The sequence below is a fragment of the Varanus komodoensis genome, unplaced genomic scaffold (assembly GCF_004798865.1).
Source record: "Varanus komodoensis strain SLA01 unplaced genomic scaffold, ASM479886v1 scaffold22, whole genome shotgun sequence".
Classification (NCBI taxonomy): domain Eukaryota; kingdom Metazoa; phylum Chordata; class Lepidosauria; order Squamata; family Varanidae; genus Varanus; species Varanus komodoensis.
In genome coordinates, this window is record NW_025335606.1 from 17,193,600 (window position 1) to 17,210,050 (window position 16,451).

At 47.0% G+C, this 16,451-nt stretch overlaps 1 protein-coding gene across 1 annotated transcript; it reads left to right on the forward strand.

The window, feature by feature from the left end:
* The first annotated feature begins 1,440 nt into the window (after positions 1-1,440).
* On the forward strand, positions 1,441-15,375 carry PTGER4 (prostaglandin E receptor 4). The gene is made up of 2 exons (XM_044431241.1): positions 1,441-3,081; positions 13,838-15,375. Exons 1-2 carry the CDS (start codon positions 2,251-2,253, stop codon positions 14,429-14,431), a joined length of 1,425 nt encoding a protein of 474 aa, XP_044287176.1. The 5' UTR covers positions 1,441-2,250; the 3' UTR covers positions 14,432-15,375.
* Positions 15,376-16,451: the final 1,076 nt, after the last annotated feature.

The following is a 16,451-nucleotide window of genomic DNA, read 5'->3' on the forward strand; positions in this document are numbered from 1 at the left end:
TTCCTCTTGTGAGGAATCCAAGGCGGCTTACGTAGCTCCATTTTATCCCCACAACAACCCTGTGAAGTAGGTTGGGCTGAGAGTCTGTGGCTGGCCCAGGGTTAGCCGGTGAGCTTCAGGGTCTGGTGTGGGCTAGAACTCCGATCTCTGCCTACCTACCGTGCCACGCTGGCTCTCTCTAGGGAGCAAGGTGAGCCCAATCCGCACTGCATTCACTCCCAGGAGCAAGTGAGTGGGAAGACAGAAGGGCACCCCTTCTGCTTGCACGCTTCCGCCCCACCGCACACTCATTCAGCCTTTTCTTGGCGGGGACGATTGGGAACCAGGGGCCGTGACGCGCCCTTTCCCTAAATCATGGCCCTCAGCTGCAATAAGGTGAAAATTAAGAGGGTAGGGTCCACTATGGATTAATCACAGTTTAGCCTTCCGAGGGAGAGCGCCGGAGCGGGAAGTTGAGGCTCCGCTCCTTTAAAAAAAAAGCTAACGCTGCAAGTTGCACTGTGGTGAGAAAACGGCAAGAGGCTTCTGTTCACCCGCACTCTCCCGGGGAAGCGACCCTCCCTGCTGCCAGAGTGGGTGGTGCTGGGGCCGACCCGCTAGGACCGCGGCCCCAAGCCCTGGGAGACCCTCCGCCCCATCACCGCACTGCCCATGGGCACTGGCTAAAATGAAAATCCGGGAGCCTGATGGTCTCGGCGGCATCCCATCCCGCCGGACCAGCTGGCGTTTTGCCCAGGGGCTTCCCTTTGCATCTTTCCGCCTGAGGTCTCCTCCTGCCCATGCGCCCCTTTTCACAAAGAGGGATCGTTTAAAGACACGCACCGCAGAGAACTTCCAGGACGCGTGCAAGGCAAGGGCACGATCTGAGCAGATCCTAGCGCCGTCCCCGCCTGTCATGGTGCCCGGAGAGCGTGAGCAGGAGAAAGAGCCGCTGCTTCCTCCTGCTCGCGCGCTTGTCCTCCTGTCCCCAGAAACGGCAAAGCTCAGATGAAGCGCTGCAAAAGTGGTGCTGCTGGTGCAAATCTGCGAGCTTCCTAACTGAGCGGAGAAGGATCCCCCGCCCCTCTGCGGAGGAGCGACCCCGTGGACCAGCCGACCCGTGTCGATCAGCCGCTGCGCCTTCCCCAGAAGGGCGGCGGCGCCCGGCGCCTCCTTCCCGGACCCACTCGCTGCTCCACGCACCTCACGCGCTGCCGCTCGAGCGGCGCAAGAGTCACTCGGCACGCCCCCTGCTGCCCGTGGCCCAATCAGGGCCAGCGGTGGGCGGAGCCACGCCGGGCGGCCTCCCAGACTGGAGAAACTTGAAGGAGCGAACTTGCAAACGAGCTCGCGAGTGAGTAATCCGAAGGCTGGAAGGAGCACATGGTCGGAGCCGGAGAGGGCGCCCTGCAGTCAGGCGCGATCGCCGGCGGCTCCGCGGCCGTCCCCATCCCCATCCCCATCCCCGGCTGCATGGGACGCCCCTCTCCAAGCGCTCCTCCGAAGGCGGCGGCTGAAGAACTGCGAGCGAGCAGTGTGCCCGTCGGGAGCCGCCACTCCCTGCCTTCTGCTCCCGCAACGGTGTTGTGATCCCGGAGAAGCCGGCGACAGACGCGCTTTCGCCGAGGGACCAGGGAGCAGTTGGGCGAAACACCTTCCAGGAGCAGTGGCAGCTGGCTGCAAAGCCCGAGTTTCATCTTTCCCTTTCTCTCTCTCTCGTTCTCTCTTTTTAAATCGGAGTGGCCCGTTTTGACTTCGCAAAAGATCCAGAAAGAACACAGTGGAGTATTTTATTCGAGTAACCTGAGGGAGGGAAAAAAGAGAACTGATTTTTACGGGGAGAGAGGGATGGGAAAGCCTTCTGTCGCAAGGCGGGATCAGTTTCCGAGCTGAACTTTGAAAGTGCAAAAACTCCTTTGTAAAGGAGGGGGATACCCTAAGAAGAAGTCTAGAAACTCCACATACAGAGAAGGGGAGTTGGGAACCCTTTTGCCGGGCAGCAGAATCGCATCTGAGCGTTTCAGGGCTACTGTTTTTCTTGACGCCCCTCCCCATTTTCTTGATTTTCTGAAACAACCTTGCATGGTTGCTACCTCCGTCTCTCCCTGTTCCACCTTTGAAATGCACGCATCTTTATTTTCCTCCAGTTTGGATTTCCCTTGTTTTCTCAGCTTGACTTTGAACTGCAGGTTTGCAGCACTGACTCTTTAAATCAAGATTGATATTTTTTATTTTTTAAGCGTTTCTGCTTGGGAGCTGCCTGCCCTCATCATGTCTTTCAGCCCCACCATGGTCCTCCCTGTCAACAGCTCCTCCAACGGGACTGTGGGTCCCGGCGAGAGCAGCAGGACGCTGACCATTCCCACTGTCATGTTCATCTTTGGCGTGGTGGGAAACCTCATTGCCATCGTGGTGCTTTGCAAATCCCGCAAGGAGCAGAAGGAGACCACCTTCTATACGCTGGTTTGTGGACTTGCCGTCACAGACCTCCTGGGCACCTGCCTGGTGAGTCCGGTCACGATCGCCACATACGTGAAGAATGAGTGGCCCGGGGGCAAGCCACTGTGCGAATACAGCACCTTCATCCTCCTCTTCTTCGGGCTGTCTGGACTCAGCATTATCTGCGCCATGTCCATCGAGAGATACCTGGCCATCAACCATGCCTACTTCTACAACCACTACGTGGATAAGAAGCTGGCGGCACTAACTCTCTTTGCTATCTATGTTTCCAACGTCCTCTTCTGTGCGCTGCCAAGCATGGGTTTGGGGAGCACGAAGCTGCAGTACCCTCAGACCTGGTGCTTCATCGACTGGCGGACCAACGTTACAACCCATGCTGCGTACTCTTACATGTATGCTGGTTTCAGCTCCTTCCTAATCATGGTCACTGTGGTTTCTAACATCTTGGTGTGCATGGCGCTGATCCGCATGCACCGTCAATTCATGCGGCGCACCTCCTTGGGGACAGACCACACTGCCAGCCGCTTGTCGGATGTTCGCCGGCGCAGGAGTTTCCGGCGCATGGCTGGAGCAGAGATCCAGATGGTCATCTTGCTCATTGCCACCTCCTTGGTTGTGCTGATCTGCTCCATTCCACTAGTGGTGAGTAATGCCAGGTTATTCCATCCCCCCCCCCCGCCCAATTTTCCACATTACCATTGATGCTGTGGATGTCCCTGGGTAGCAAAGTGCTTCTGTGGCTGAAAATTGTGGTTCCCACCTATGCTATTTTTTTGCATGTGACCAAAAACTTTTTAATCTGAGGAAGAAGGAAGGAACCACTTCTGTCTAGACTTCCTCTTTGACATCATTCATTATTAGGCAGGTAAGGCCATAGCCAACTAAGAAGCACCTTTGAACTTTCCTCGTGCTGTTTGTCCTTCATTTCATTGCTGATAACATGATCACAGAACCCTCAAGTGAAACCAGAGGTGCATTCCTGCCGGTCTGAGTTTTACATACACATTATAGTCCAAGTTAAGGGGTGGAGCACTGGGGAAACAGATTTAAAATGCCCTTTGTGACCCATGACCTGTCAACAGATCTCACAATGTGGAGGCATCTCCCTCCCCCTCCCCAGGATTGCTGAGTCGTATTCCTTGAATCTAATCAGGGATATCTGTCCTCTTCAAGGGACAAACATAGATATGCAGCACTGTTTTTGTGTCCTCCCAGGTAAGTGTGTATAGGCTTGCACCCTTCAATCGAAACACCTTTGCTTAATTGGATTGTAGGACAGACTAAACGTTTAAAAATCATAAAGATGTTGCCTCCAATCCATCTCATAGAAACACATACCTAGACTGACAAGATACTCCCCAGCTTAAAACTCGCTGGAACTGTATGACGGTTGGGGCCACTCCTCTACTGACTGGATTCCTAAGTGTTTATAGGACTTGGGCAAAGTTTGCAGGGCCAGGCAAACTCTAGAGAAAAAACAACTGCTAAACTGCTTCAAAATCATTCATAATGCGTGCGAGGGCGCATAGATGCTTCTGGAGGCAGACTTCGGGCTGAAAGGTTTATAGCTGGGGTGCTAGTGTCTGCCATCCAAACCGCTTCTCTGGATATGTCAAGAACCGCTGCTCAGTTTAGCGGAATGGCCTGGGGTTCAAAGAAGACTGAAGATCTCCTACTGATAATGGTGGAGGTGACATGATTGTGGCAAGGGCTGCGTGCTTGAATTGCAGAAGCTGCCGCTCTGCCCACCGGTGGCCTGCATCTGCCTTCTTTTCCCATCTGACCCCCTGGGAAGGTCGGAGAGCATATCAACTGTGGACTTAGCTGGGACTTGTTATGCCCCAGCACCACCACCCCGCTGTAAACTTAGCAATAAAACATGGCAGACTCCCTTTCATGGCAGCGTTCTGTTAAACAAAGAACTGACAGTGCGGAGTTGCACTCGCCCTGCCCTGCCCTCCTGGGAGTTGTTAAAGAGCAGTATGTGTGAGGCAGAGCAATGGAGTTCGTTGTAGGCGAGACACACTCTGCAATAGCTTTCTATCAGGGATGTAGCAAAAGCAGGGAGCTCATAATGAGGGAGAACAGAAAACTGGGCAGAGCACAATCTGAGCTATTCAGGTAAATGGTATAATGTTACGTGTTAGGCCAGTTTGGCAACATAACTTGCATAATCCGGCTATGGACACCTGGCCTGGGATACCAATGCTCCTTAAAGTAGTTCAGCTTGTGTTTTGCTCTGGGTAGCTGTACACCTTTGCATGGGGCAGTGCTAACAGGCACTGTGCCAGATTTTGCATGTAATCTCTTTTTTGCAGCATCTGAATTTCCATTTAGGTGGGGAAAATATACACTTCACCCATGAAGGGCAAGCAGTAAATTCTTTACTGAAGCATTCCCTCTACTTCCAAAACCCCCCTCGTGGACGCTTATATGTTCCTGTTGTCATTTTTTCCTTCTTGGTGGAGATGGATCGTCTTTATGGGGCAAATAACAAGACCTGGGAAAAGCAGCTTCTTTCAACATGGAAATCACAATTAAGGCAAACACAGCTTTTCTAATGAGACCTTGCTAGCAAATGGAGGGAATCTCCTTGACAAACAACCAAACAAAACCCACGCAGCTGAAATGGAACTGTTCATTGTTCCAGCAATGGCATGACTCCTCAGTCAGTATAATTATATTTCAGCAATATTTAGAAACATTAATTGGAATATCTGCTTTCCCCATGTAACTGTATTTGAAATGGCAGCTGATGATTGCGGAAGCCAGAGAGCCAGTGTGGGTGGTGGTTAGTGGGTTGGACTGGGGACCAGGGAGATCCAGGCTTTGGTTCCCAGCTGGCCATGAAGCTCACTGATGAACTCTAAACCAGTCCTCACTTCAGCCTCACCTGCCTCACAGGGGTGTTGTCGTGAGGATGAAAGGGAGTGGAGGAGGACTAGGTAAGCCATCCTAGGCTCCTCATACATGGAAACACTTAGAAATATGAATGGCCCAAGTACAGTAGCACCTCATTCTTCATAAGGATCACAGTCCTGCATTTAACGCTTTGGATAGGCTGCCCTCCACAGATATCTCCAAGTCCTGCTCATCAGGGTGAGTGCCTCTTTCCCCCAGTGAGCAGGACACAATGCACCATGCTGATCTCCACCTGGCAGGTTTCAGCTCCACTGCATTTTACAAGCCAGATTTTTTAAAAGCAGGTTTTCCTTCTAAGAAGTAGGAGAGATTCCCCATTTCAGACCTTTTCCCTATCCCAGCACAAATAGGAAGACGTGTTTCTCTCCCACGCCTTCTGTGCATGCCGCAAGATATAGGAGAGGGCATTTGAGCTGGCCACAAAAAAAGGCTGACAATATTTTAGGACCCCGCGTTCATGGGGGAAGTGCAAGCATGAGTTTTTCCAGGAGAGTCGAACGGCCGTGTTACTAACAGTTGTACTAACATATACTGGGGAGAGTTGAAGATCATGTGCCTAGCCCTAGACCAATTTGTGAACCATCTTGAGATTTTCTAATAATCAGACAGTATATGAGAAATGAATAAAGTAGAAGTTAATGGGAAGAAAAACACTGGTGGGTTGCAGTGTAGTATAGGAAGATGAAGAAGCTCCAGGAAACAGGTAGATGTTGGACTTATCCAAGAGAGCTCCTATTAAATGCAGTCAAGATTAAGAAATGAAGCAGAACATAAGCCACGGTTGTCCAGCCTGTCAGCCGGAATCAGCGACTGGTTACAAAGGTGATCCCATAATGGTCCAGTTCTAAACATGCATATTTGAACAAAACGCATTGAGTTCAATGGGATTGATTTCCCAATAAATACGCTTAGATGTGCACATACTTTAAGAGAAAAGATGATTATGTAACCATTGCAAAAAAGATAGACCGAGCATCAAGTTTTTGTTAGTGTGACATTTTATCTGCATCCCTTTCTATCCTTGCAACCTCCTGTGAGGTCGATTATATTATGAGAAAGCACCGTATCTTGCATGCTTCATGAGTGATTGGAGATTTAACCATTTCTGGTCCAAGCCCTAGCACTCCAAACATATTTTGTGTTCGTTGAGTGTTAAAAGCTGGTTGTGGCATTGCTGGTACAAAGGTTTCTAGGGTTTCTAGGTGGTTGTGAGATTTTGTAATGTTCTACTGAATAAGGAGCAAAATTGCAGGAGAAAAAGACTTTGCCATCATGAGGTTGACAAAAGACAGAGAAGGTCTAGTGAACAGTACTTACCCTTTAAAAATGTACAAGGGATAGAGCATTATATACATTACCAAGCTAAGTTATACTATAGAATCACAGAATAGAGCTGCAAGAGGTCAAGAAGGCCACTGGGGCAACCCCCTGCTGTTGCAGGACACCAATTTTCACCATCCCACTCAGATGGCTGTCCCATTTCTTTTTGAATGCCTCCAGCGTGATATATCAGCATGTCCTGATATATCTAACCTGAATCTGTTCTGCTGCAGCTTGAGTTCTAGTTAATGAATATGCAAACAGTGAAACTGAAATTCAGTTCAGAAACTACCTCAGAAACAAGCTTCTAAGAAATGGAGAAATCAACTTGAATTGACTAAAATCAGTCAGAAAGGAAGAAACAAAAGGCACATGAACAAATAGAAGTGTGTCACTTCTACATATGTGTTTAGAACTTTCATCAATTTATGGTCAAATATTGAATGAAGGCTTTTAGCCTTCCATTAGAGTGAAGAGGCCGATAACAAGGCTGAAGAGGCGTGTGTTTAACAAATAAGCAAAAAGCAAACACAGTAACATTTTTGGGAGTTCACTTCTGCATCAGGCAAAGTACCACTGCAGGGTTTGTTAGCTGTGCCATTTTTTTAGCTGTGCCATTGTTGTTGTTGTTGTTGTTTTAAACCATCTTTGTATCATGTCCTTCAAGCATACATGGGGTTTTCCCTTGCTTTACACTCATGGCAACCTCATGAGGTAAGCGAGGCTGAGAAAGGGTGACTTGCCCAGGGCTGACTCAGTGTGCTTTCTAACTAAGCAGGAATTTCAATCAGTACGAATCAGAGACATTTTATTCCTCTTCCATGTGCTGGAGAAGAGCAGCTGTGCAGAGCCGTATGTTAAGTGTGACAGGATCCTGCACATGAAGACGCAGATCAGGTCTTTTGCCAAGTGCTTCGCCAAATGTGGCTGCTTGGTTTGTGCTGCTTATTTTCCGTTGAACTGCTATTGACTGTGACTGTTAACATATGAGCATAAAACATGCCGCGCTGGATGAGATCCTAGGCCTCTCTGGCTCGGCATACTGTTCCATCACAGTGCCCAACCTGAACCCTCTGAGGGTCTTGCAAGGGGAGCTGGGGGCAGGTGCTCACTCCGGCTTGTGTTTCCCAGTAACTCCTCCTGAGGAGCACACAGGTTCAGATAATGCACACAATATGTGGCCATTCTGACTGGTAGCCATTGAGAGTCTTCTCTTTCATGCGCTCTTTGGTGGTGACATTCATTGGAACTGGTTTTAACTTCTGAAGTCATTCATATTGGGAGTTAACCCTGCCAGAAATCATCACCGGTGACCTGAAAGGCATGACCCTTAATCTCAACTACATGAGAATGCTGATTATAGTTGTCCATTTGTGAAGGAAGATACTTTGCACATGCTCAGAAGCAGTTCCACTGTTGTATCAGAGGGTTGTCGTACAGAATCTAGCACAATTCTTATGCCTTTGCTGCATGACTCGAGCCCATTCACCTGGGCTCATGTGTGTTCACCTGGGTTTGCAATACACAGTTGTTGCAGGAACTCTCCGTATTCTTTAGTTTGGTCTGAGCTGGCATTGAGGAGATGGCAGCCAAGCTTTGGATGCCTATGAAGAATTATAATGAATCCCAAGAGCAATCCTTGTTGTTGAGGCTTTCAAACCCACCAGAGGCTGTCCGTGCCTTTTCTAATGCCATATTCAGTTTGGCCCTCACAATATTTAATTTCTGAATGCTGAAGAATGAAGTTTGCCCAGAAGTTTTCTTCTTCCATTTGGAGACCTAATCCCAAGTTATTTGAGAACTATTCCATTCCTTTTGCATGTGTCCAGAAACATACACGACTATCACCACAGGTGTTCAAGATGCAAACTACAGATGTGTTGGACTTCCATTCCCATCAGCCCCAGCCAGCATGGAAGTTGCTTTTTTAGTGGCTAGACCCTTTGCTTGAGTTAAGGAGGATAATGGCCACTCAGATGAAGCTGCAAGTCACATTTCTAGAACCAGCATTTTAGTGCATCCTCTCTCAGCTTGGTGCCCTTCTCTGATGGATGGCCTTGCAGGTCCCATGGCTCTGCTGGTTGGAAATTATGGGAGTTGCAAATCCACCCATCAGAAGGGCAACAGACTGGGGAGGTGAAGCTAATGTATGTTTTAGAGCTGGTGAACATCTCAAAAGATAATGTCATCTACTTTAGAGTCAGAGACACAGACCTGTCCACCAACTGTTAAATCATAGAATAGTAGAGTTGGAAGTGGCCAAGAAGACCCAAGTAGCATCACCCTTGACTACTTTCAGCCAATTCCCTGCCATTCCCTGTGGATGCTTCCGTGAGAGTAACTTCCACTGCACTGCTGTTGGGCTTCCATCGGGTTGGACCTGTGGAGGAGAATTGCACTGTTCAAGCTGGATTAGCAGCTTGACGCCAGCAAAATTGGTGGGGTCTGCTCAGTTGTCCCATTGAATTGGCTTTGCAAAATGTGATCATGCCCAGAAGGCATCACCAACACAGACCCTGCAAAAGCTACAGTGAGCAAGCACTGCTTCAGCTCTGTGAGAAAAACAGTTTGGCAGCTTATTTGGCATCTACTGCGTTGTTGTTTTGCTTGGTTTCTGTTTTAGCCAGGCATGCTATGCCAGCATTGCAGGAGTTCAAGCAACAGCTGGACACACACTAGCATTTTCCCAAAGTGAGTGGTCTGCATCAGAAGGCTGTTTGTCTGTGAGCAGGGTTTGGGTCATGACTATACATCCCCAGAGTAGCTGTATTAATTCAAGCGGATTATGGGAGAATTTCATTTATGCAATTATCAGGAGGGAAATTATTAGAAGGGAGGAAGGGGAAGACATCTGTACAATCAGGAATTTAGCTCTGCTTTTTTGTCTGTCTTTGGAATTCACAGGCAGTGATGTGAATTACAGTGCAGCTGATCAAAAGCCAAGAGTCCCTAGAGAGATGGCCATTATTTCTGCAGGATTACTCAGAGCATACTGGAATGGTTGTCCTCAACATGGCACCCTCTAGAGATGCCAGACTGCAACTTCCATCATCCCCAAGCTGGCTGAGATGATGGAAGTTGTAGTCTGAGACTTCTGCACATCTCCAGGCTGGGGACAGCTCTCCTGGAACATACTGTTCCATCCTGGGTGCTCTGAAGAAGAGGCTGCTTATACAGTACCAATTGCCAATTCTCCATGTAAAATGTTCTTGAATAGGCATGACTTATATGGGTCAATTGAATGGCTTCAACTGTGCATCTGGTACAGGTAGATTTAATAAAGGGCCATGTTTGCCCAGGTCTCTGCTGGGGTGCAAGTTTGCATGTGGTCCATCTTTTAGGGGTTTTGGAGATGGTTGGCCTGGCAACTTAATTTGGTTGTGTATCTCATGGGCTTTTCTTACCTTGATATGTACTTATTGTTACAAATACAGTTATCATTTGTTTAGGTATGATCATAGAAAATTACATAGAAAATTACAACGACCAAGTAAGAAATCTTGGAGTTGTGAAGACAGCTCAGTGAAAACACTGAGCCAGTCTGTAGCAGCTGTGCAAAAGGCAAACCCTGTGCTAGGCGTAATTAGGAAATACATGTGAACATAAAACCATCCAATACCATACTGCCCTTATAAACATCTACGGTGTGATTACTCAGAACACTGTGTATCATTCTGGCCACTGTGGAAAAAGGTACAGACAACGAAAATGATCAAGGGGGTGGAGCAGCTCTCCTCTGAGGAAAGGTTGCAATAACTGAGATTTAAAAACAGTTAGGAAAGGGAGAGATGATAGTGCTCTAGAGAATTCTGGATAATATGGAGAAAGTGGAGAGGGAGACATTTTTCTCTGTCTTTCATAATCCTCATGCAGCTGATTGGTGGGAGATTCGGGACAGATAAAAGGGAAGGCTTCTTCACACCATGAATATTTAACGTAGGTTTTTGTGAGCATGCAAGCTCCGTAAACAGCTCTGTGGGCTCCAGACTTGTAGGCTTGTATATGCAGGACTGAAAAATGTTGCACCCAATGCAAAAAGGGTGGCTGACTTGAGCTTGCAGCCAGTTTGTAGGATCATAGCCTTAATTCTGAGTGTGTGTGCTTAGTACTACACAATTAACGCAATCAATACACACCAGATACTTTCTTTAACCTGAACCACCTAAAATTAATAGAATAACGTTATAGGTTCCTAACAGATACATGGTTGTAGGGCTCAGTGAATTGCCAAGAGAGAGAGATGCAGAAGCAGGGGTGAGAATCTTTTGCAGGGCAGGGAAATAAGCTTGGTTAATTAGCTGTAGTAATTGTCTTCTTGCCACTTAGTGGCAGGAAACTGGACTCACAACAAGCTTCAGGGGATCGAAAGTTTGGATTCAGGCACAAGTTCAAATGCTTATTCTACTGAAGGTTCTCAGTGCAGCCTCGGGCAGGTCCCTTACTGTTTGCCCACCATAAATGGCCAATACCAGAAAGCACAGATGTGGAAATACTGTCATCTTAAGCCATACTTTTTCAGACTGGTCTGCCAAGGATTAATTAAGCATTTGTTCCATAATCCCCACAAATGCTTTTGGGCATCTCTGCATAGTTTTCCAAACAGCCACAGTGGAGCCCCCTATACAGATCAATGAAGTATTGGGAGGGATAACAAAGATGTGACCCTGTGACAACCCATGTCAGGTCCCATCTGGATCTGGGCCCTACCTGCCTATAGCTTTCATTGCATAAAAGGTCCCCTTTGTTTTAATGTTTTCTTTTTGCAATGCAACTTGTCCCGCCAATCCAGACTGGCCTGTTAGAAGGGCAGGGGAGTTGAAACCCTAAGGTCATCCTGTTTAGGAGGTCCATGCTAGCTATTTGTAGAAAAATGCCACCACCCACACCTTGGACTTCACACCAGAACTGTGTGTCTACTATCACATGCCATTTGTCCCTGAGAATCGCTTGCACCTGCACTTTACCTGGGGACACCAGAAGGAGCATGCCTCCTCTTTTTCAGGGAACTTGTCCACCAGGGCTGCTCTTCCCATTGGAAAGCATCACATAAGCTTCCAAGGTGCTCTATGTTCCCAGAGCACAGTTTGGGAACCACTGCTCTAATTTGGAGCAATATTCAGGGTGGGTTCTGATGAAATAGAGGATTAACTGTTCACTGAAAAAGTCATTAACACCCCATTCACGTCACTTACTCAGTGCAGTGCCTTTTATTTGAATTTTGGTACTCTGATCTGTTGGATGCCCACATCTTTTATCCTTTGCGTTTGTCCTTGCTGCTGCTGCTTCTCTTTTAGGCATTTGAAGTCAAATTCGGTAGCAGTCCTCTATTCCTTTTCATGCTTTCTAAAACCAGTTCGCAAGAGAAAAGAGCATCTAGAAGTGAAGTTATGATGCCATCTAATGGTTAGAAAATGTATTCACTTGAATCTCACCAATTCATATATTTGCTCTCTGGTAGAGTTGCGCATTTCTGTATTGTCAGATGCTTTGGGGGTACTGTGAGAAGTGTGCACTATAATTTACAGTATAACAAACAAAAGTAATCACTCATTGTTACAAAAGATAGCCACATTTTATTTTATTATAATCAGATTATCAACTTTACCCAACTAAATGTGTGCCCTTAATTCTCAGCCCCCTTGCTAAATTTTTATATCCATAAATTAATCAACTAAGCCTTTAGTTGATTAATCTAGCGTGACAAATGCAGCCCTTGCTAATAATAGCCAGTGTTTTCTGAGTGATGCAAGCTTTGCTTATGTTATCTTTGCAATCTTTACAAGCCTGTGATGTTGGTCAGCAATTTTGTTTCCATATTGTAGACTTCCTGATCTACAGCTCAGTCTTTTAATGCACAACCCTATGCAAATTTACACAGAAAAATGACCAAAAACTCCCAGTATCTCCAGCTGGGTTATACTGGGGGGTTTAGGTTGTTTTTCTGCCTAAACTTGGTTAGGCCGATGCCTTTACTGCTCTGTGAGCTCATTCCCAAAATGAAAAATGTGGTTACTTAGGATGCAAATCCAACACTTGCAAATCCCATTGAGTCAAACTGAACCATTAAGCACATGATAGATTGTCTTCCATTACATGTGAGACTAAAAAGTCATTCGCTTTGGCTGGGTTGCACCCTTAGTCTTTCCTGTGCCTCATTTTTTCTTTTTGCTGCCGCAAGCTGCTGTGATTACGTCTCTGATGTTAGTTGGACCTGACTCTGAAAACCATTGACTAGCCTTAGGTTTCTGGCCGTCATCTGGTGCATTTGAGGTGCAGCATTCATGGGAAGACAGCCAGCATTTGAGTAATCCATTATAAATAGGGCAGACCAAATTCACATGGAGATAAGTCAACAGCACAATTTAAATTTAGTGCTGTTCATCATTCTCAGTGGTGTACTTTTTTTTAATCTGGGGGAAAAACAGTTAATCCCAGGCAACCTGTCTTTAAAGGAAATAACACTTAGCAAGCTACTACAAGCAAAATTTGGCGGGTATTAAAACAAAAACAAAAAAGCCCTTTCCTTAAATATTCAAGTCTTGGAAGATACCAGCAAACATTACTTCTAACCTCAAAGAGCCTACAGTTCCAGGCCTGTCCCTGAAGGAGAATTTGCCTGCGAGATGGAAAATCAGCTCCAATTTAGTTTTGAAATGTGTATTTATGGGAGACTGGCTGGATTAGAGTATTCAGTGATTGGCTGGATTTCCCGAAATGACTCAAGGCCATATTCTATAGCTGCTTACACACCCAGAACAGTTAATAGCAGAGTGGGTTGTACTGAAGAATTAGCTCTTAAAAAACAAAGAAACTTGTGATGTTCCGTTGGATACTGTGAATTAGGGAATAATGACCAAATGCCTGGGAGTAGAGAGTGCAGGCATATCAGAAACAAGTCTCACAAAGTTTTTTGACCCATGGAAAGCACTTATAATATAGATGGGAGGAAGGTCCTTTATCTCTGCGTGAAATCAGCTTGCTGGAAATTTTTCCCATTCTAAAAATAGCTCCCTACCGAAATTACAGAAAGCATTGCTCTGCCTGCCTCCCTTCCTGTTGGAACAGACAGTTGCTAAAACACCATTTGCTCTGAAATGTCAGCCTGGCCTTTTATCATCAAATGATATACAAATCCTTACGACTTTTCCCTTTCCAGGTGCGTGTCTTTGTGAACCAGCTGTACCAGCCGCCTTTAGTGGCAGATATTCGGCAAAACCCTGACCTTCAGGCCATCCGCATCGCCTCGGTGAACCCCATCCTCGATCCGTGGGTCTACATTCTTCTCCGCAAGACAGTGCTGAGCAAAGCCATTGAGAAGGTCAAGTGTCTCTTCTGCCGCATCGGAGGGGCCCACCGGTCGCACTCGAGGAACAACTGTAATTGCACGGATGGCCGCAGGGCCTCCTCCACTACCGCCACTCATTCGCCCTCCTTCATCTCTCGAGAACTGAGGGAAATCAGCAGCACCTCTCAGACTCTTCTGTACCCTCTGGAGCCCAGCGAAGGCACCATTGGAGAACGCATGCTGCTGCCAGGGGCAGGCAGCAGTCTTGCCCAGTCAGACACTGCATCCATAAGGACGCTGAGGAGCTCAAACACCTCAGAGTCTTCACAGGGGCAAGACAGTGAAAATGCCTTTTTGGTGAGTGAACTGAGGCCCAGTGGTGGGATGCGTTCTACTCCAAAGGGCAGCTCTCTTCAAGTCACTTTCCCCAGTGAGACACTCAGCTTGTCGGAGAAGTGTATATAAGCACAGAAGGAATCAAGATGCCGCTGGTCCTTTACGAAAGGACCACCTGCATCTTAGGATGAAGTGGTCCATCCTTGCCCATCCAGTCTATTGGCCTATCATGGTTAAGGCACAACCAAAGCCCTTCTGGCTTTTCGCTTTTCCAGTCTAGTGGGATTGAGGAGCCATTTAGAGCAAAGTGGACGGGAAACGAGCACCTAGTGAAAGACCATGTGGGACACAATATGGCAGCCGTCAGGCTGAAAGTTAAATATTCTTCTCTCTGGACACTGCATGTCTACACACTAGGTGCGCCATCTTTCCTGCAAAAAAAGAAAGAAAAACATAGCTGCTGTGTTCTGAAGTGGTTTTTCTCAAGTCACAAGCACAGTCCTCGTGGGGATCAGCTCGTAGACTCTTCCGCCATCAGACCCCGACAGTGTCTCAGATGAATGGAGTGGCATCGGAAGTGCAGCAGAAGTGTTGCCCTGCGACATCGGACAGTTTCCCATTAGTCCCAAGTCTGGAAAGAGTTGTCATTTCCCACCATCGAAATATAATCGAGGTGTGCTTATCCCAGTTTGTGTCTCTTCCCTTGTTACTTAATAAGGCTGAGAGAGAACTGATTGAAAGACAGTTGCTGGGAGTTGATAGGGAATGGAAAAACTCTCCTATTGTGTGAAAAAAATGTGAATTTCTCTGGCTGTATATATTGTCACTGAATGTATTTAAAATTGCTATATTCTTCTCTGTGAGAAGGTTAATTATTAATACAAGGTATAGAGAAATATTACTAGTCTGCTACTTCCCCAAATGCCTCCTGATAGATAATTTTACATTAGATTTATTTTTCAAATGCACCAACTCAATGGGCCAAAGCAGAGGTAATTCGCAAGACTGGATGAATTTGGAATTTTGTGGGAACCGTGTAACTGGGGGAAATAAAGTCTTTATGTTTTTTGAAATGTTTTGGATAGAGTGTGTGTGTGTGTGTGTGTGTGCGCGCGCGCTTCAAAAGAAAGCCGGGTTGACGTGCTGAGTACGTGCTGCTCGTTAGAACGCAGTGGCCTCCCATCAAGGCCAATGTGAGTGGGGGCAGTGCAGCTGCTCTGTGGGGGTGCGTAGTGCTGAACCCCAGCCTCTGAATAGGTTCAGCACCACGGGCAGCTCATCAAGGTTCAGAGTTGTGTGTGGGGTGAATACACTGGCGTGGAGTCACCAGCCTCCACTGCTGATAACCCAGTTCTCTGAGCGTTTGATACTTGTGTACAGTCCAACCCTTTGCAGCAGGTTCATTCAGAAGGAAGCCTCACTAGCATTTGCTTACTCCCAGTTGACCGGGCATAAAATCGGAGCCTTAATGGTGCCAATGAGAAATTCATCCATGTCGAAGTATTCTCTACAGCTGCCTGGTCAGCATCCATCGTGTCCAATGCTAAGCCTTTTATTTGGAAGCAGTTAGCATCTGAGCTAAATTTAGGCCTAATAATTGTGCTTCGAAATGCAACTCGAGGACCAGTCCATGCAGCTGCTGTGCAGGCATTTGTGGGCACGTAGTCCAATGAAGGAGAAGGTGTTAGCTGTATGAACGGGGGCCTCTATATGCAGCCACTGCAGTTCACAAGCTGGTGGCAGCTCAAAAAAGCAACACAGCAAACGGTGTAAATTTGGGGACTCTACACAGACGTGCTGGTGCATGCCACTGGACCATGAGCCCATCATCAAATCCCTTCTTTGATTGGAAGTGATTATAAAGGAGCAACTAGTAACAAAACCAATACTTTTCCTTCACTTAGCTAATGTTTTTCATTGGTACACATGCATTCCACTTTACACAGCCATAGTATTGCCAGTTGTTTACTTTCCCCTTTTCCACAGATCAGTCTCTTCTAACATGCCACCTTCCAGATGTGTTGGACTGCAACACCAACATCTGGAGGGCATCAGCTTGGGGAGGGCTGTCATAGACAGCAAAATACAATAGAAACAGTTGACAAGAGATTGACCCAGTTCACAGGATCACCATGGCTTGTTTAAGCCA